A 20,993-nucleotide genomic window follows, 5' to 3' on the forward strand; every position below is an offset into this window, starting at 1 on the left:
AACCACAATCTTGCTACTTTGTTGTCACGCAGATATTTAATATGAACAATTTTTTATAGATTTATGTTTATTTGTGTGTGTGTGTTTGTGTGAGAGAGAGAGAGAGAGAGAGAGAGAGAGAGAGAAACTCTCTCTGGTCATTCTCCTGTACGACCCTTGTCTTGAGCGCGCCCTCCTTTCTGTGCTTCTGATTGGAGGAGCTCAACGTCAATCACCGAGGAGGCGTGGCTTTGAGGTGTGTCTCCGTGTGCTCGTGTTGGCGTCTCAGTTTGAGTCTCAGATTGATACATTGAAACGCAAATCATCATCACCGCTACACTGTAACATCTTCAACTGACCGACAACTTTTCCTGATTGGATCTTACCTCAGAGACTTGAAGTTGAAAAACTTTCTTGAACATTTCATTTTACCTGCAGAAGTCTATACATCGTTTTTCCCGGATTATTTTGACTCTCTAAACATTTAAATTTCCATGTAAGAGACGCGGGGATTCTCAGTTGTTTATATTAAACGTGACGGCGCGTCAGAATGTGCGCGGGTGTGTTTAACAAGAGTTTGTTGTGGGTTTTGGGTTTGCTCGGGTTCTGCGTTCGCGCGATCGCTGCTCTTGAATGTGCGCCGTGCGCGCTTCGCTCGTGCCCACCGGTGAGTCCACTCGGGTGTGATTCGGGTCGGGTTCTGAGCCGTGACCCGTGCGGTTGTTGCGAGCAGTGCTCTCGGCTGGAGTTGGAGTTGTGTGGAGGTGCGGACTGGAGTCTGGGCTACTGCGGGTCCGGACTCACCTGCGCGGTGGTGAACGGAACCGGACCGGTGCGTTTACCTGACGCAGGTGTCTGTCAAGGTGAGTGACTGAATCTTTTTAAATGTGAATCATCTACAGAGCTCGCGCATGTGTGTGAATGGCGTTTAATGCTCTCGCGCATCTGTGTGTGAATCATCTTTGATGCTCGCCTGTCTGTTTGACAGCTGATCGATTGAGCAGGTTTGTGACTGATATTTTTCTTGATCTGTTTTGTACTCGGATTGGTTTTATTTACATGTTAGAAGGTTTTTATTGAATATGCATGACAAAACAAACACTGAGGGTAGAAGGATGGGCTGTTGTATGATACTGAATCAATCAATGCATCTTAGAAGGATCGATTAAAGTGTCTGGTAAATAAATCATTGTAAATGTCAGTTTTATTTGTGCTAAAGTGAGAAACGCCGATTACGTTTCAATCCGTGATCAATAATATTTACATGACCCTCAATATTAGAGGTGATAACACAAAAGTTCGTATTATTTATGTCTAATCAAATTAAAATATGAGATTAGATTCAGTACACGAATTTAATGATATCTCATTTGACATTAAACCCAATCTTTCCTTTAGTATGCAGAGTGTAGTATGGATAAGAGTATGGATAGCATCTACTCTTTCTCCGCATCTAAACATCTAAAGCGCTCTGGACGGAGGTGAAGGAAAACAGAAGCTTCCAGGTCTCAGTTACCCCCACTCTTCATCTTCACCCTGTGGGGTCTTTGTTAATTCATCCCGAGGGACGGTGTCCTTGATTGAGTTTCTTTTAACTGGGGTTAATCCCGGCCTGAACCCGTGACCTCTCATCACATCTGAATGAATGCTCCCCATGATTCAGTTTCTCTTCGAGCAGGTCGCGGGCTTTTCTCGGGTCGTATGCGTTGCAGGTTTGGGTGGGCGATGGTGTGAAATAATGCAGATGTAATCGGAGCGTGCGGAAGTGTGCGATGATGGTCTGGGTTAAATAATGATCCTACCTCCCCAGAAGCGGATTATAGGCGTCTCTTTTTGGCATGATAATACATTATTCATGACTGCAATCATTAATTACTTCTTTCCCCATTAGCAATGGTTTAATGAGGCCGTTTATATTCTGAGAAGACTGAAGATATCCAGCAGACCTGAAAGTGAAAGTGTGCTGAATGTTATACAACATAACGTTTTAGGGAGTTTTTGTGTGCTCGACGTAGGAATATCCTTTTCAGAATGTACGTTATGCCCTTGTTAGTTCTTGCGTTGTGAATTGAGTTTGTGTAGCCACACGTGTTTACTTTCACATACTTTTGGTTATCAGAAGTCTCAAAGACCTCCACTTTAGTAAAGCTATCAGCTGGAGGTCAGTGTTTCTCCTTCTGCCTCTCGGTGCCCAGATAAAACTGTCTCCATGATATTTAGTTTTTTATAGATTATATATCAGCATCTCTTTCACATTTGAACTGTTATCCAAAAGCTGACCTTAGAACAGCAAAATAAGATGTTTACTTGAGATTTATGTTTTTATTAAATAGAGAGTGAAAAAAACACAAAAACATTCACTGAGTTTCTAATGGGTTTAATGGTTCTAATGGGAGTAGTTTTGTTTTTTTAATGGAAACTATAATGTTGTGTTCTATTATACTAAGAATTTTAAAGTGGTAGTTCACCCAAATATTCACCTTCACTTTACATCAAATCTCTTTGGCTTTCTTTCTTCTACGCAACACACAAGAAGATATTTTGAAGAACATCGATAACCAAACAACATCAAAGCCCTCCCATTATATGAACACTAAACCACAGAGACATTTCTCAGAATATCTTCATCTGTGGTCCGCTGAAGAATGAGTCACAGATTCACAAACACGTGAGCGTGAAAAAATGGTGACTTTATGTTTATGTTGGGCTGAAATGTGATCTCATCGGTGATATCCGTCATGGGAATATTCTCAACTCCATTGCACGCTGTCTTCTCTCTATCGAACACAAACAGCAGGGAAACCTGTGATGTGAAGCAGAACTGATCTCAGATCAGCCCAGACTAAAACAGGCCCGCTTTGTGGACGGACACCCTACCAAAAACCTCTTTTGGGGTCGTGTGAAAATATGAAAATATCCTCGCAGGAAGTATTGATATGGAAAGACGTTGGCGGAGTGAACCAGGAAATAATAGAGAGGGTTTTGGCACGGGTAGACGCTGGTGGTTGAAAGGCTTGTTTGTCATGGCCCACGCGGCTTTCCACAAACGTGACGTTTCTGTGCCAAACGTATTCATATCGTCTCTCGGTTCGGTCTATGAATGCGGTTACTGTAAAAAACAGAGGGTGAAATTTGAACAAATTTGTGCGTGAAATTTAAAACCACACTCATGCAATGATCACATAATGTGGTTTGTTTGCCTTATGAAAGTGGACAGAATCGACATAATATCATATTTTTGGTTGGGGCGAGTATAATGCAAATCACTATCCTCAGGCATGAATTCATCAAAAATTAGAGGTTAAGAATGAAGGTTGGAAAGTTCAAATATACCTATAAGTTACAAAGAGTTCTTATCGAATAAGACAATGAGTTTAAAGTTGTTCTAATCTAGTGGAAATAAAAGCCCCCCGTTATGTCGATGAAGTTCTCATGCAAACCAGGTGATCTGTGTTATGCTGTCCAGCTCGATACTTTATTTTCGACAAGTTAATACAAGGAGCTGTGTCATTGCAAGTCTCTCTTGTTGTGAAAGAGAAATCTGGGAGCGTTGCCGTGTCCTCCGTGTCCACTTTCTCTCGTGGTCTCCTGGAGGTCTCCGCGTGTGCGCTTTCTGTGCTTCCATCTCACCGAGCCCTCATTTTCTCTCTGCCAGCCCCATGTGTGATAATTTAAGTCTTGAATGTCCACGTCAGCCGCAGAACCCCCTCCGGTTCCTATAGGTTCTCTAAAGACCCCCCAGCCCGCCGCATGTGAATAAACAAAACCAAACCGGGTTCCACGGCTCCTAAGGTCCCCCGTGAAGCTCTCCCGGGGCTTGGCTCACAAACCCTCTGCGAACAATGCAGAAGAAAAAGCCCTGAAGAAAACTGCAGCGCTCACTGGAGTTTTCAGTCGCAGATGTTTCTACTAAAATCACACAAATGTCCTGAAGAAAATGCGAGTGCTGTTACTGACATGAATTATGAACAGCGGTGATGGTTGACCTTGCAAACGAGTCGGTCGTTGACATGGAGTGTACAGAGATGCGGTGAATGTTGAGAGATAGATGAGAAACAAATGTAGATTGTAGAGGTAAAATGAAACTGGAATCACAGAGATGTTCAGACTCTTTTTCTCGGTAGAAACACAAAAGTGACAAACGCAAACATTTGAAACAAGCCGTTTAGAACTCTAAGAAACACCCCCCGGCCTCAATTTGCTCTCTTTTGAATCTCATTTCTTTCTTTAAGAGACATTAATGAGATTTCACAGGCATGACTTCATTCATGTAGCGGAGAGCTGGGCAACAGTGTGTCCGCTTGGGCCCCCGTTCTGTGGAACGAAAGCAAACAAATCACGACAGCAGCTGAGACAAAGCCAAAACCAGTCTGATGGATGAGTCTGAGTTACCATAGCGACGCTTGTCTTCTTCACAGTGGCACCTGACGGCACAGATGCAGACGGGGAGGACGCCCGCTGCCACCTGTTGAGCGGCTGTGATCGTGAGGACGGAGAGTGTGTTTGTGACTCCACACACTCCTGCGTCAGGACCTTCAGCTATCCAAACAGAGACGCGTGCATCCATGCTGGCAGGACAGGTGAGAAACAATCACACAACACGTGTTGAATCCGTTAAGAACACAGCTGAGTCACGCTTCACCCCTCAGTAAACCGAAATAGGAAATGAACAGAGCAGGACATGTTTTGACAGGTTCTTATTCTTGATGTGCGATATATATTAACATAAACCTTCTTGTCACGTTGTTGAAGTTTAAACTCATTTCAATCTAACATTTATTTAAATCCACTGAGGCTGAAACGTGTCCAAGTTTATATTACATTTATGGCACAATAATGGTCATCTCTGGCCTTAATCGCTCATTCTCTCTTTGTGTCTCTCTCTCTGGATCTGTCTGTCTCTCAGGGTCTCGTCGACATGAGCGCAGACACAAGGACAAGTTTGTGGGTCCTGTGAATGGGGCGTGTGTGTTTTCGGGCTGTAACCTGACAGCTCACGGCTGTGTTTGTTCATCCCATAGCTGTGACGATCACTTCATGCATAACAACCGCAGCCAGTGTCAGCGAGCAGCAGGTACAGCAACACACCCGTCTGTGCATCTGCATGACATGTACGACATCATGCGGTCCATGAGTTCATGTGCGGGCCCTGGGCATAAGCATGTGTTATGCGGGAGTATGTACGGGGCAGGAGTGCATCTGCATGAGTGTGTGTGTGTGTGTGAGTGGTTGCATGAAAGTGTGTGATGCGGAAGTGAATGTGTAGCGCATGAGCATGTTAGTGGATGCAGTAGTGCTTGTGCAGTGTATGAGAGTATGTGTGTATGTTTGGTAGATGAGTGTGTTTGTGTGTGTGTGTGTGTGTGTCTCTGGTTGCACGAGTGTGTGTGTGTGGTACATGAGTGTATGTGCGGTTGCATGAAAGTGTGTGATGCAGAAATTGCATGTATAACGCACAAGAAGTTGTGTGGATGCAGTAGTGCTTGTTCAGTTTATGAGTGTGTGTGCCTGGGTGTGTGTGTGCCTGGGTGTGTGTGTGCCTGGGTGTGTGTGTGCCTTGGTGTGTGTGTGCCTGGGTGTGTGTTTGTCTGTGTGTGCGGTCCATGAGAGTGTGTGTGTGTGTGCCTGGGTGTTTGTTTGTCTGTGTGTGCTTCTGTGCGGTCCATGAGAATGTGTGTTCCTGGGTGTGTGTTTGTCTGTGCGTGCGTGTGTGTGCGGTCCATGAGAGTGTGTGCAGTGCGCATGCTTTCACTTTTTGTATGACTGATCATGATTCAGCTGGTTAAATCACATCCATCAGATTTCAACACATTTAAAAAAACATTTAAACCACAGATCCAGTTCCAGCTCTCAATCTGATTTTAATGAGTCATGTTCACCAGAGTTGACGGTCACATTGTTCAAACTCTCAGTTTGTTAGTCAGTTTGGATCATCAGCTTTAGCGTGAGATGTTGTTAATGTATTTCAAGGTCTTTGTCTACAACTAACCAGTGTGTGTCACACAAAAGCATCTTAAACAGATATGAAGTGTTTCTGATTAGATAACTGTTTTCATTACACACAGCTCTGCAGTACAAACATCTCGTGCCAAAGAAAAACCTTCAATATCATTTCATGTTGGTTGAGTTTATTGACTTTCACCCCGTCTCTTGTTAAGATAATCACTTTTATTCTCCCGACACAGAATTATTTCCATGCGTTGGGTTGTTATGGTGGCAATCTGTGATGTTTTTGACTTTGATCTATTATGCAGTCCAGTGTGTTTATAATGAAACCGACTAATGCATCCAAATAGGACTTTCGTCGTTTCATTTTTCATGTTTGATAAAAAGTTTGATTATGAAATCTCACAGGGCCTGTTGCTGTTTAAAGCTTTAATTTCACCGTACTGTCTCTATGGAGTTGTTATTTCATACACTAACTGTCAAACGCAGGAAACATTCCAGTAATACAGTAAACAGCGTTTCGATCATCTCTCTCTGTCTCTCTCTCTCTGTGTGTTTAATGCAACGCCCCCTTCAGCAACCAAACGCTGAGCGCCACTTGTGTGGGTTACTCAAGCGCACATCTGTAGCTCATTAGCTGGTTTGCATGAGTGTCCGAGTGAGGATGTGAATGTCTGTTTGTTATCAAGCCTTCAGTGTGTAGCTTATATAACACGCTCGTCCCTAAAAACCAGCTTTCAACTGCTTAAACTACCCGCCAGAGCAGGTATAGTCCTCAAACTATAGTCCCCAAATGGACGTATACTGGTTAGATTTGCAGAGAATTGTGGGTAGATTTTATTCTGATATTGACGTAACGCACACTGTTACTTTCCTAAAACAGAAAAGTGCCGTTTAAGGTCTCCGGAGGAAATGTATTGCTCAGTGGTTTCTCTTTTATAGCTCAGAAGATTTGATGGAGTTCTCAGTTGTGTTTCATTAAGTTTCAAATTAATGGAATAGTTCATAATCAAATAAAAATGTCATGATAATTCACTCACCCACATGTCACAAGCTATTGTGTGTCTATTTCTTGAGGAAAACTTTCCAGGGTTCTTCTCCATAAAATGGACTTAAACGGGGGCTGTTGGTTAAAACTTTATCATTAAAACATAATATTTATGTTTAAAAAAGTATCTAATTTTTTGTTTTCTTGGAAAATTACCAATCGTTTGACTAGATAACACCCTTATTCATCGGATGGTGTCGTGTAGAGCCTTTTGAAGCTGTTTTGAAACTGAAATTTGGACCTTAACCAACAACTCCCCATTTAAGTCCGTTATATGGAGAAGAAACCCTGGAAATCTTTCCTCAAAAGCCTCAATTTGTTTTTGTCAGAAGAAATAAACACACAGACGGCTCGTATCACACGTGGGTGAGTGAATTATCATGTTCGTCACATTTTAATTAGACAGTGAACTACTCCTTTAATCTCAGTTGTTTCTCATTTAATTGCTTGAGAAATAAAAACAGACACGGTTGTTAAAACACATGAAGAGTCTGGAGGTGTAAATTAATGTTGATTGTAGCGGTAAAATAATCTGGATTTGAGTAAATTCGATGAGAAATGTTCATACTGAGACTTGAATAATATTGAATTTTGAGAGATCTCTATTATGTCTCATATTGTGCTCATATTTGCAGCAATATCAGTCAGAAAGGAATCTGCATAATTGATTGAAATGATCTCATAGTCTCAATCTTAGACACTTTCAAGCTTTGAGCAACAGCCGAAAATCCAGTGCTACACACACACACACACACACACAATAATTTCTGCTCATTGTTTCTCTTCACGTGAATTGTTTAGAAAATTGATGTCAAACCAGAGGGCTTTACACCGAAAACAGGCACATGGGGCCAGCTGTACTGAGACGCCTTTGTTCAGCACTGACTAGCATCCAAAGTCAGTTTGTGAACAGAGCGCACATTGTACACTGTTTCCATGAGTAAAGCCCTGCTTGTCAACACGGCCGCCTCTGCCTGCGGTGGAAGACTGCCACCCTTGTGTCCTTCACAAACAGAAAAACACCTTCACAAAGAGCCGCTTTACTTTCATGAAAGAGCGGCTGAGATCTCAGATCGGCGCATTGTTTACAAAGGGCCCTTCTGCGCTCGTAAAACCAATTTCCGCCGCCCGCGTCTCGAGGGTCCGCTCGCTTGCACGCAGCCCAGACGCTGTTGTACCGTTGCTAGGCGGCTGATACCATTACACCCTTCTGCCGTGATACATTAATGACAGTTTATCAAGCACCACGAATACATTTGGGCTTTGTAAGCTCAATAAAAAGAACAGACGCCATTGTGCTGGCCAGTTTATTCTCATCCTCAGTTAATAATCCTGTCTGAGACGCCAAACAGAAGCTCAGTGATACGCCGTCCCGTGGAGTTTCTTCCCGCCGGCAGTAATAATGAAAGCGTCAGACCGTCTGAAAATCTGAATGACAATGAAGTTGAATGACATCAATCATATTATAGACCGTTTCATCGTTCGAGCTGGCCGGGACTGCAGTTAATTTCCGGTCTGTCTTTGGCTAATTGTTTAGTCTAATAATTAAACGATTTATATTCAATTTAATTTATGTTAATATTAATTTATATTAGTATTTTATTGTTGAATAATAATTTCAAATAAACGATTTGTTGAATTTTGTTGTGTTCATATTTTTTAGATGATCAATTTGTTGAACGGTCCTGTAGTTTGGTCGCATTTAAAGAAACCGTGCGCTACACTGACATCTAGCGGTTGAGCTTGGTAACGCAGTGTAAATTCAAAATATTGGAGAAACAAGTTTAGTCAAGTAACGCTTCTTCTGGGTTTCTTTTGCTTGTTATCAGAAATAATCTACAGGAGCTCTATTGTTTGTGAATGTGTACTGGAAGTAAATAGCAGTGAACGAACACGTGCATGCGCAGTAACGGTTGTTTATGTTGTGAAACCGTCGAAAAACATACAATGACGCACATTCTCACTCACGTTTTATTAAAGCATTGATTTTGTTAAAACTTCACTGTGATAAATAAAATGGATACAAATTGTTGACGTTCGACAGCGCAACAAAAAGTTTGCCTCTCTATCGCCCCCTCTGTTTGAACGTCACCCCTGACAGCTTAATGTGTAAATCAATTTTACACAATTGGATTTTGATCCAAGTTATTTTGTGTTCATATTGAGATCTTCAATAATTTTGACTTTTGTTCGCAGATTTGACACGTCTGAGCTCAGTTTGACAAAATGTTTGTGAGATTTCTGATTCTTTTTCTCAAGCGAAATATCCGAGACGCAGACGAAAAATCTCCATTTGTTCTCTGTTCAATCTCATTGATGTCTATGAGAAATAATTGAGATATTAAATAGATCTGATCTCTGTACTTGCCTGATAGTTGTTGTTTTTTACCCAAAATTGCAGATTTAACTGTATAGCTATCAAATTGATTTATAGTCTCATTTATTTGGTCACGAACGTGAAATAATTATACTTCGAGCTCCTTTCATGAACTGTGGTTAATTCATTACCACGGTACTAAAACGGTTCAAAAAGTATTTTTGTGAGATACAGAAATGGATCCAGAGAGCATTTCTGCCGTTAACATTTTCCTCCGTGACAATATTCCTAGAGGAAGTTGGATCAATGTGAGCGTTGTGTGCAGTCAGACTTAAGCAAACAGTACAGTACAGATACTTCACTCTACCGCCGTATTTATACAGCGGTTCTGTCGACTCAGTCGCGCCCGTCACATTTCCTCCCCGAATACGACTGGGCTCACACAACCCCTCTATTCACGAGCTGTGTGTGTGACCTCAGATCTCTGTCATCTTCTTCCAGTTCTTCTGGATTATCGAGGATCCAAACGGAGCGATTGGCTTGGCGTGACTCTGCTCTTTGATTCTCTCCGTCCGTGAGACTCGGCAGAATCTCATCTCAAAGCATCATGTTTCAGGGTCAAGCGGGGGGTAAAAACCAGCAGGAAAGTCACTTCACATGTTATGTGACATAATGATGCTCTTATTTCATGTTCTTTCACAGGTCTGCAGTAGATTCTGGTGTGACTGTAAACATTTGTTTTTAATGCTTGTGAGGGCGCCAGTCCAGGGTGTGCTGTGACATGAAATGTGTTAAGAGTCGACACAATTTTCTGCATTTATACATTCTGTTGACACTTTTATTGAGTTGCAGAGACACGTTTTTTTAGGATCTGTTCTTTATACTTTAAATTCTTTTGTCATCGCCTTCAACTGTATAATATGTAGCATATTGCAGTGTGTTATAAAAATATGTGACCCTGGATCACAAAACCAGTCTTAAGTAGCACGGTAACATTTTAGGTAAAAGCCAAAAATACATTATGGTTCAAAATTATAGATTTTTCGTTTATGCCTAAAATCATTAGGATATTAAATAAAGATCATGAAGATATTTTGTAAATTTCCTATCCTAAATATATAAAAACCTTATTTTTGTGAGTGGATGGCCTGCTACAGTGCCTCTGATTAACAACTTCATAGACAATTTTCTCACTTTCGCACTTTCAGATTCCAGAGTTTTAAACAGTTGTATCTCAGCCGGTTGTTGTCATATCGTAACAACCCATACACCAGTAGAAAGCTTTATTTTTTCAGCTTTTAGATTATGTAAAATTCTCCATTTCGAAAAATTGACCCATAAGATTGGTTTTGTTGTTCACAGTCACATATGTTATATTAACTAAAGTAAATTAATAAACTGTACTGTAGTACCGACTGTAACGTTCCTTAATATTTACTATGGCATGGTTCAAAGTATCTAAGATTTTGACCACAGTGTGGTGAATACTAAAGTTTACAGTTGTGTATGAAAATGAGATTTGTAAATGATGTAGTTTATCTTCGTCACTACAATGCTATAATATCTAGAAAATTGACTATAGTTTACAACAGTAAAGTTTATTACAGTGTACTACAGTATAGAGACTATATTTCACATGGTCTGGATGAGATTTGTGCAGTTGGATGAGACGGATGAGAATGTTTTCTGTAAATCATGTTTTACAAACACTACATTATCTAGGAGTTTTACTACAGTTTACCATAGTAAATAGTTACTATTTGTACAGTTGAATTGGGCAGTTGAACGAGGGAAAATTATATTTATCTTCGTCTGTGAATTTAAAGATCAAACTACCCGTGCATTAAACAGTTTTAATGCACACCTTCCAGCCAATCAGAATTGAGTATTCAAACAGACTATGGTATAAGTCTCTATATAGAGTTATAGGTAAAGCAGCTTTATGATGGCATGGATGCATTAGTGATCAGATGAGTGATTGATGGTTGATGTTGACGTTGCTGTGGACATGCCTGTCATGGATTCAAATGAACAGAAAGCTGTAAAACTGTCATTGAAAGTCGATGAGTGTATGAACTGTGTCAACCTGCAACACGAGCCCCCTTCAGCTCTCTCTCCATCCCTCTGAACAGTGTGCGAAGTGTTGAGTCCGGGTGAAGGTGTTTGACCGTTACACTGTGTCTGATGTTCTCTGTGTGTGTTTGTGTGTCTCAGAGGAGCTGAAGTGTGCCGGCATCACATGTCCACCTCTGCCCACCCCTGACTGCCCGCCAGACACGGAGCTGACGCACATCTACACGCCACCAGATGGATGCTGCCCGACGATACCCACCCAATGCACGTGTGCCCGGTGCCCACCGCCGCCCGACTGCAGCGGAGACCGCAGAGCCGTGCTGCTCACGGAGGGCACCGGAGCGCCCGGAAACTGCTGCCACACCTACACGTGCCAAAAAGGTACCTTTACACAGAACTTGTTTTTTAACCAAGCCATTAAGAATAACAGGCCGTGTGAGACAGACAGGAAGTGATGAGGCGTGAAAAAGTGGGCGGAGTCAGCAGGAGCAGGCCTCTCTGTTGACTCTGTGTTACCGTGAAGTATGCCCCGTTTTATCAACAATCTAAATTCCCCTGCTGGGCTTCTTATCCCGGCGGAAAATGTGCTCCGTCTCCTGGAACTAATGGACTTAAGAAGAAGAGAAACGCGCCGGTCAGAAGGACAGATGCAAAGGATGATGGGAAGGTTCAGCAGGTCACCAGCCGCTGGGAATGTGAATCCGAGTGACTAGTTTTGTAGACTCCAGTGTTTCTCTTTTAAACGTTTAAAAGTCATGCCATGGTACATTCACATAGTTGATGAATCAATAAATCAATAAATAATGTTGTAAGCTAACAAAGCCCACGTGATTAAGGTGGTATATACGTTCCTCCGCTGAAGGGGTTTATGGATGTTTAATGAGGCAGTTGTTCATCTGCGGAGGTTTCCGGCTCTTACCGCAGGGTCCGTCCGCTGCCCGTCTGCCGTCAGCACACATTTCTTGGCCAGAGCCGTGGTTTTTCTTTAACCTCACACTGTGTAACCTCACACTGTGACTGTGTTTTTGTGCCACGTCTGAGAATCCAGCAGTAGTTGGCGGTGATGTTTGAACATATCGCCCGAGGCTTCGCTGAAGTGCTGAGCTCAGAATATTCAAAGGGAGCGTGTGTTTTCTGTGCTTTTATTGACGTTACGTTTAAGAGGAATTAAACTCTCATCGGTATAACTGATGACCAAGAGTCATTCATTAGTCAATCGTAGAGAAATATAAAAGAAATTATTCATTTATTTATTAGGATAAATGATGCGTTAGTTTGACTTACTTCGATAACCTCTCTCTCTCTCTTTGTATCTTTCTCTATTTTTATTTAATGTCAATTTAAAAGTACTTTATAAACATGGTTGTGTTCAGTTACAATATTGCCCAAGCATATAATTTATGGATTAAACACAAGAACCATAAAATGGCATGAAATATTCATCTCAATAACAACAAACAATATTTATTTTTTCGTAAATCTAGAGAGAGTAAATAAAAACTCTCTCTGTGTCTCAGTTTCGTCCAGGTGTGTTCGTGATGGACAGGAGTTTTCAGAGGGTGAGGTGTACCGTATGGACCTGTGTTGGGTGTGTCAGTGTCGTGGTGGAATATCATTCTGTTCTAAAGCCGAATGTGCTGAGCTGGACTGCGACAACTTCTACGTTCCGGAGGGGGAATGCTGTCCCGTCTGCAAAGGTGCGTCACTTCTGTTACATGACACACCTTCAATTGTTTGATAAACGCATCGCAGTTGATTCTGTTTTATCAAACACTAGCATCAGATGATCCGACGGCATCATTAAAATGACATAGACACCTACAACGTATCAAATATAATTCTTGCCTTTTAAAGGCTGTCAAAAGTTACAATGTAGCTTACAACTCGTGAATGTTTCCCATCAGTCTGACGGATGTTTTAGCTGCATGTCTTCATCTCACACCGGCTGACAACAGTTGACAGCTGTTCAAGAAATGCTGTGTTGAGTTACGCAAATTAAAAAGTTGTTTTAGTCCAGCTGATGACAGCTCGACAGAGTAAATCTTCAACAAAAACCGAGTAACTGACAAGTGTCCAAACCTTCACGTCCTTTTTTAACGTGACATGATGTTTGTGGATTTTTTCAAAGGGTTTTTGTGCGACAGTATTTAGTGATATGGGGTGATGTATTAAAGGTTCTGTGTGTAAGTTTCAGAGGCCACTATTGGCGATGTAGGAAATTGCAGCCTACAGCTCCGCTACCCCCCTCCCACTCCCATTAGAGAAGCTACGGTTGGCGTCACAGGACAAAAGGGTGTAGTGATAGCGGCAATTACCGGTGGTGTTGATAATTGCAATCTACGTCTCACAGACGAACAACAGACTGAAGTTACGGACACAGTACAGAGATGTAACCTTTGCAAGTCAAGTGACAAGGTTTAGTTACAAAGAAAAATAAATAAATCAAATTTACTTAATTCATAATTTACTCTAATCGATATAGTGAATAGTATATGCAACAAGGAACTATAGTACAATTACAAAGTGCCCGCGGTATATATACATAAAATGGCTCATTGTAAGGTAATATAAACATTTCGGTTCATTTTGTTCGGTTCACTCATAACATAGTTTTGTATTATATATTACATTTTGGTAAATAAATCCTTCAAAATGCTACACACTGTACCTTTAAGGTTGCAAATGAATAAAATGTGAGTTGAAATGTGCATAGACGGTTTCATCTTAACAACATAAACAAACGTTACTGTGCATGCGCACTTTTGTGACCCCCAACTAACTTTTGGTACACATTCACAAACAATCGAACACCTGCTGACTTTTTCTGATAACGATCAAAAAAACAGAGAAGAACGGTTGGCTAAACTTGCCTCCCCAGTATTTTGTATTTAGACTGCGATACCACGTTCAACCGTTAGGTGTCAGTGTGCCATGCAGCTTCTTTAAATGTGTCCGAAGTAGAGGGCCACAAATCGTTTATTTAATAAAATGAATGTACAAAATAATAGACAAATCGTTTATTTAAAGATAATAATATTAATTATTATGAACATAAATATAAATAGTTTAGACACCAGCCAAACCTAAACTGGACGTTAACTGGGGGTCAGGCGTGCATGTGTCCAGTGAGATGGTCTATACACAAATTTCCATGCACATATCGGGATTTATAAATAATAAAAAATGCGAAAGAGCTCTTAAATGCGTTTCTTGAAACTTTGGAAGAAATCTATGCAAGGCAGGGACGCCAACAGGTCATTGTTAAAAGCACATTTGTTACAAACCTAAGACAATCATTGATTCTTTGTATCATGTTTTTTTATGTTGTTCAAGAATCCGTTCACCAAAGATGATGCTGATTGATGGATTCTCTGTTGCTGTGTATCTTCTCTTTAGACGTGGAGCTTCTGTCGGCGGAGAGCACGAAGGCGAGCTGTTGGCTGAATCAGAGACTCCGCGCTCACGATGAACAATGGAAAGAAGACGACTGCACGTTCTGTCAGTGTGTGGACGGAGAACCGCACTGCACCGCCATGGCCTGTAAACTGAGCTGTCAGAACCCAGTGAAGATCCCTGGAGAATGCTGTCCGTTCTGTGAGGGTGAGAGCTCAATATTTATACACCCTATATGACTTTCTCTTCAGAACGCGAAAGAAGATATTTTGAAAAACGTCAGAGTTCGGTGTTGTTTGATTAACGGCGTTCTTCGAAATATCTTCTATTGGGTACAGCAGATGTAAGAAACACTTACAAGTTTTGTACAACATAAAGTTGAATAAATGCTGAAAGAATGTTCACTTCTGGTTAAACTATCCCTTTAAGAGCGCTGTAACCGCAGCTGTAGTTTATAGTATCTTGAAACCCTCACACACACGTTCCACTTACGTTCCCTTAATAGTGTAGAACAGCAGGCGTCTGTAGACTACAAAAGCTTGAGCTTTTACCGCTCCAAGTTGCTAAATGGAAACCACCTGCAATCCTCAATGAAACCTCATTATTCTTTTCTGGAAGAAACACCTTTTTAATTCTGTCCACGCCAACGCGGCCGCACATGTGAAGCGTCGAAGGCAGAAGTATTTACAGGCGTGTATTTGTTCATGCTACTGCTCTTCATGAGGTCATTTTAAAGCGTGTGGTCGTTCATCACGGCTGTCAGATAAGGCGCATCGCTGCGCGATAATTGCAGCTGCGCTTATATGTAATGTGTGCAGACCGCAGGCTTCTGTTCGCAGTTAAAGCTGCGCTGGGATGCCGTCGGACCCCAGGAGCGGCTCATTTCATCGACACGATAAACGCTTTATTTCAACACGCGCACATGCGTCAGTAGAGCACATGAGGATGTGTTTAACAGAAACATCCCAGCAGGGTACAACAGAGTATCAAGAAGTTCTATATTGTGGTATTCTATTCTCATTTGTTTCGATTTGTTTACAATTTTAAGGATTAAAAAAAGACATTTCACCCATAGTTGGTTTTGGACGATAAAAGCAATAGGCCATCGGCTGATAGTTTAAAAACACCCGATGACCGGGGATCACCAATTTGATGTTTAAAATTATTAGTCATTATAAGCCTTAAAGTCCCAGTGAAATTAAAGATTACAATTTCTATTTTTTCATTTAATGTTGCTGCGTTTATTGTAAATGGCTTATCAGTGAGGGTCACTCTCTTTTTAAAAATCTTTGGTGGTGTAGTGACTATCCATCTTAAATGACGTAAGATAGATGGTGTGGGCGGAGCATGTGTTAACTCCTCCCCTTCAGCTGTCAGTCAGCTCCTAGTTTCAATTCCATATGCAACGAGAGAATGAATGAGAGAATTTGAAGCATGACAACCATTGAAAGAGATTCACATTGTGATCCGTGAAGCGTCTGTCAGTGTGGGCCTTAAGATACAGTATTGATCGATTGACGTGTGTGTGTGATGTCTCATTGTGTGTTTGTTTGTTCTTCTAGAGCCTTCATATGAGACGGTGAGTCCTCTGATCTGTCCTCCGCTGGTGAACTGCTCTCTGTCCGGTCACGACTGTCCTCACGGCTTCCAGCAGGACGGCAGCGGCTGTCTTCTGTGTCAGTGTGTCACCAGTGAGTAACACAAACCCACGAGAACTGACTCGCGTGCAGACCGCTTCCAAAATATTCCAAATGCAGACGGCCCGTGACACAAACAAACACAGACTGTGGACACACAAAACAATGATCTCTGATGTTAAAGAGCAGAACACTTCCCATGACACCAATCTCTCTGAAGCCGTTACTTCTCATGTGAATTAAACATTAGTCTGTGAACGTGTGGTTTGACGTTTAGGCACCATGACGTCTGTTTAATAGAACGGTCCGACTAATTTTTTAAAAATGTGTGTTTTTGTATATAAATGGATGTGATTCATGTCTTTCAGATGAGACGTGTCCGGATTTGTCCTCTTTCTGCTCTCTGGAGTGTCTGACGGGTTATGAGAGAGACAGTCTGGGTTGTGAGGTGTGTGAATGTAGCACGTTCACGGCGAAGTGTCGACCTCTGACCTGCAGCAAGACCTGCCCTCATGGATTTGTGTAAGTTGTCTCTTCTTCATCAGCTTTTGTTTGATGTCCGGCTTCTTATCCCCGATCCAAACATACACGATCATACAAGAAACAACAGAAAGATTAAGACACCCATGAGGTTGTACACTTAAAAATACTACAGTATACTTTATGGTTTTACCTAAACCTTACAATATTATATACTACAGTATACTTCAGTATTTACTATGGTAGATACTTTAGTGTTTTTAAACCTTATTATACTACATACTACAGTATACTTCAGTATTTATGATGGTAAACTGTAATAGATACTTCAGTGTTTTAATCCTTGCATTGTGTGTACTACAGTATTTACTGTATACTATATATACACTACTGTTAATACTATAGAATACTATAGTATACCACCAATTATAGTAATTATTACATTTTCTCACCTTCGAGTTGTTCCAAACATGTATAAATGTCTTTGTTCTGATCAACACAGAGAAAGATATTTGGAAGAATGTCAGTAAGCAAACAATTCTTGGTGGGAAATCCATAGCGGGAAAATTACGTTATATGTTTTGTTCTGTTGAACACAACAGGAGATATTTTGAAGAATGTAGTTCTGGGGCACTATTGACTACCATTGTGTTTTTCCTACTATGGTTGTTATTGACGGCCAAGAACTGAACGGTTACACGCATTCATTTGGAACAACTGAGTAACTCACGACAGAATTTTCCTTTTTGGGTGAACTGTTCCTTTAAGGACAGTGTGTGAAGTGCTGAGAGAACCGTGAGCAGAATTGAGTTGTTGTCCAAACTGTCACACAGATGACACGGCTGCTGGAGATCACAGAACCTCTGGAGCCGTACGCCTCTAATGTGTCCCCGCTGTAAACCATTGATCCTGATGAAACATCTGGACTCTTGTGTCATGAAGAGCCAGTGTTCTCTTCATGAACTGATCCTCTGTTTCAAAACAGCGCTTCAGCTGCTATCAAATCCACAAAGACTTGATGGAGTTTGAGGAGATTTTAATGTGATGCGCGGGGTCTGAGGGGGTCCGAAGGGTTTCCTGGATCATTTCTGAAGACGGAAGCTTTCAGGAGTTTGAGTCTTCTGAGCTCAGCTGCACGTGTCTCTGCGGAGGAAATCTCTGTTTATAGAGGCTCGTGTCGAGAGCAGAAGATGAGATTCTGCTTTTAGAGGCTTCACCGTTGACATTTAGTACCACAGCGAGATGTGCAGACGCAACACAAAACCAGAAACCTTTACTGTAGACACACATTATGATAAATCACAGTTTTTAAACAAGTGCATATGTGAACTTCAACTTGAATTCTATCGTGCTTCTTCTAAAGTTTTTTTTAAAATAGGAATCTTGCGTGATTTGTATTGCTGTGTCCATGTTTGTGAATATGAATACAGCAGATAACTGAGCTCTTTGCAAAGCATTGTGGGTAGGGCTATGATACATTAAGATGATACATTAAGAAAAAAAATCTTTAAATTACTAGTAACATTCCCTATAGAGTGACCTTAACAGAAAAAAAGATTGATGGGATGTCAACTTGCTTTGTAGATGCTGCAAATCTGGGATCACTTAAATTAAACTCATAAACACATGCTTAAACATATGCTTTTCAAATCTGATACAACTCAATCGATGAAGAAATGTCATTTTAACGTAACCTAGTGTGCAGATCAAGGACGGTGGATGTAAAATGCTGCTGATCATCCTTATTTTTTAGAGATGTACACTCATTGCGGTTATCTGAAATAATTGCAATGAGACGATTATTGAATAATTCTGTGATTGTCTCCTATTTAAAAATATTGAATACAGTAAACTGTGTTTTTGCTTTTTAATTTAGTCATTTAGCAGAAACTTTTATCCAAAGCGACTTTCATATGACGTAAACAAGAGAAGTTCAGGAAAAAACTTGTCTCATTTAGTCCACCACAGGATACAAAGCAAAGTTTACTTTTTATGGATAGAAATACATTATATTAGTATTTACTAATGGTCATTATACTATATAGGTATACTACTGTACAGTAGACTTGTGTTTACTGTGGTAGATGATGTAGTGTACAAAAATATTTACCATAGTAAACTGTAGTAAAATTCCTGTTTCCTATAGTGTTTTTGAACCTCACACTAGTCAATGATATAGTATTCCAGTCTATTTACTACATTCATTTATTTGCTATAGTCAAAAGTCTGCAATACTACGGACATTTTCAATACTGTACTATACTGTATCTTATAGCCTTATTTTCTACTCTTTATCCATCTTGTATAGTAAACACCAGTGTTGGTGTAACTAGTTACAAATAAATTATTTATTTATTATTTATTTTAAACACTTTTCCCTTGAAAAGGTGAAGTAAGGGATTACTCTTATTTTTTCTGTAATTTAATAACAGTTACTTCTGATGTAATTAAACTAAATACTTTGTGTAATATATGTGTGCAATAGAGAAATTGACATCAAAATTCAAAGTTTAACTTTAAAATCTGTGCTTTAATGTATAATTCTAGCATTTGTAATACTTTAATATTTTAAAAAGTTTTATATTATTTATTTGAATTAATTAAAAGTTTCATGTCTATCCTTGAATCACTGAACTAATCAAGTTTGATGTAGGATATAGAAAGTAATTAGTAATAAGTAATAAAATACTTTATGGAGAGAGTCATTTTGTACAGTAATCTAATTACACTATTGAATATGTCATTAGTAACAAGTAATTCATTACTTTTTGACAGTAACTTGCCCAACACTGATTAACACTATAAACTTCTAACGTGTATTATGACAATTATACTAAACTAGTGTACTATAGTAAACTCTACAGTATGCTTTAGTATTTTTTATTTTCATGTGGGCTGTGATGCTGCTAGAAATGAACCAAATAAAGTGAATCTTGGTCTCTGTGCCCTGAACCCCTGATCCCTTCACATGTTTCTATGTACACTAGATAGACAGCTCACTAAATTAGAACAGCACAAGTAAGACGGACAGATTTAAAGAAGAAGAGCCCGGTCCGCTCGAGCCGTGTCACTGAGGTCGCCGAGCGGCTGTTTAGATTTGAGGTTTTTCACAGCTGAGCGCTCCGGGCCGCTCACAAAAGAGAGCTTAAATCGCTTCCCCTTCTCAAAGGGACTAAAGCATCATGGGATTTGAGGGGACGGCAGGAATTTGTGCGGAGTCAGCAGTGGTCCCGAGTGAAATTTTACAGGCAGACTTCAAACAAAGCGGGAGTCGGGGGTCACGTCGTTTGTGTACGGTGGATGTGTGTGATGTGTGCCGTCTCAGCACAACCGCAGATACTGTACGACTGTCCAGTTTGATCTTTTTCAGGAAAGTCAGCGAAGCATGACCCTTATTTCAATATCTCAAAGAGACTCGAGTGTCTGTGAGATAAATACGTTTGATTCTGTTAACCGTCCTTGAATGCATCTGAATACTCTGTTAGACGCGACCACTTCAGATGCGAGCTGGTGTACTGCAGAGGAAAACAGAAACAGATGTGTACGGGTTGAGCATCCGGACGGGCCGTCGCTCGGGCGATTAGAGACTTTAATGAATCAGGATATTATGAGCATGAAATGTCATTAGGTATCACCAGATCCACCTTCAAGAGAAGTTTACGGCTCTCGAGCAGTAAAGAAGAACCGTGCTTCTGTTGCTCATCACTCAACACCGGTCCAGAGCTATTTACATTCTCATCCAGTCCAGTTTAGTGCTGGTCTGGAGACTTCAGCACTGTCATCACAAGTGATATAGTTCAACATGTTATATTTGCTCTCTCTGTTATTCTTGGTGTGTTTCAGGACTGTGGGATTATTTATGAATGTCATTGTGTTTTTTATTCCTCAGGAGGAATAAACACGGCTGTGAAATGTGTCGCTGTGTTAAGTGTCCTCCGTTCACCTGCGACAAACGCTGCATCAATGGCTACACGACCAACAGAAAGGGCTGCAGCGTGTGCGAGTGCAGAGGTGAGCTCACCATGTCATCGGTCATGTGCTCCATTCTAGTTTACTGGACTCGTATCACGTGATAAGATCATTGAAGAAGCTGTAGATTTGTCAGTGGGTATTTTGAGGT

The 20,993-nt window shown here is 40.8% G+C and overlaps 1 protein-coding gene across 2 annotated transcripts in view; it reads left to right on the forward strand.

The window, feature by feature from the left end:
• Positions 1-290: 290 nt before the first annotated feature.
• LOC130436424 (cysteine-rich motor neuron 1 protein-like) overlaps positions 291-20,993 on the forward strand; it is a 32,351-nt gene continuing 11,648 nt past the window's right edge. For both annotated transcript variants that reach the window (XM_056767064.1, XM_056767065.1), the window contains exons 1-9: positions 291-842; positions 4,398-4,559; positions 4,886-5,053; positions 11,505-11,744; positions 12,881-13,060; positions 14,760-14,963; positions 16,319-16,447; positions 16,762-16,915; positions 20,763-20,884. In XM_056767064.1, the coding sequence (XP_056623042.1) occupies positions 530-842; positions 4,398-4,559; positions 4,886-5,053; positions 11,505-11,744; positions 12,881-13,060; positions 14,760-14,963; positions 16,319-16,447; positions 16,762-16,915; positions 20,763-20,884 (1,672 nt within the window). In that variant the 5' untranslated portion in view covers positions 291-529. The remainder of the gene's footprint in view (positions 843-4,397; positions 4,560-4,885; positions 5,054-11,504; positions 11,745-12,880; positions 13,061-14,759; positions 14,964-16,318; positions 16,448-16,761; positions 16,916-20,762; positions 20,885-20,993) is intronic.

This window comes from Triplophysa dalaica, chromosome 15 (genome assembly GCF_015846415.1).
Source record: "Triplophysa dalaica isolate WHDGS20190420 chromosome 15, ASM1584641v1, whole genome shotgun sequence".
NCBI classification, from domain to species: domain Eukaryota; kingdom Metazoa; phylum Chordata; class Actinopteri; order Cypriniformes; family Nemacheilidae; genus Triplophysa; species Triplophysa dalaica.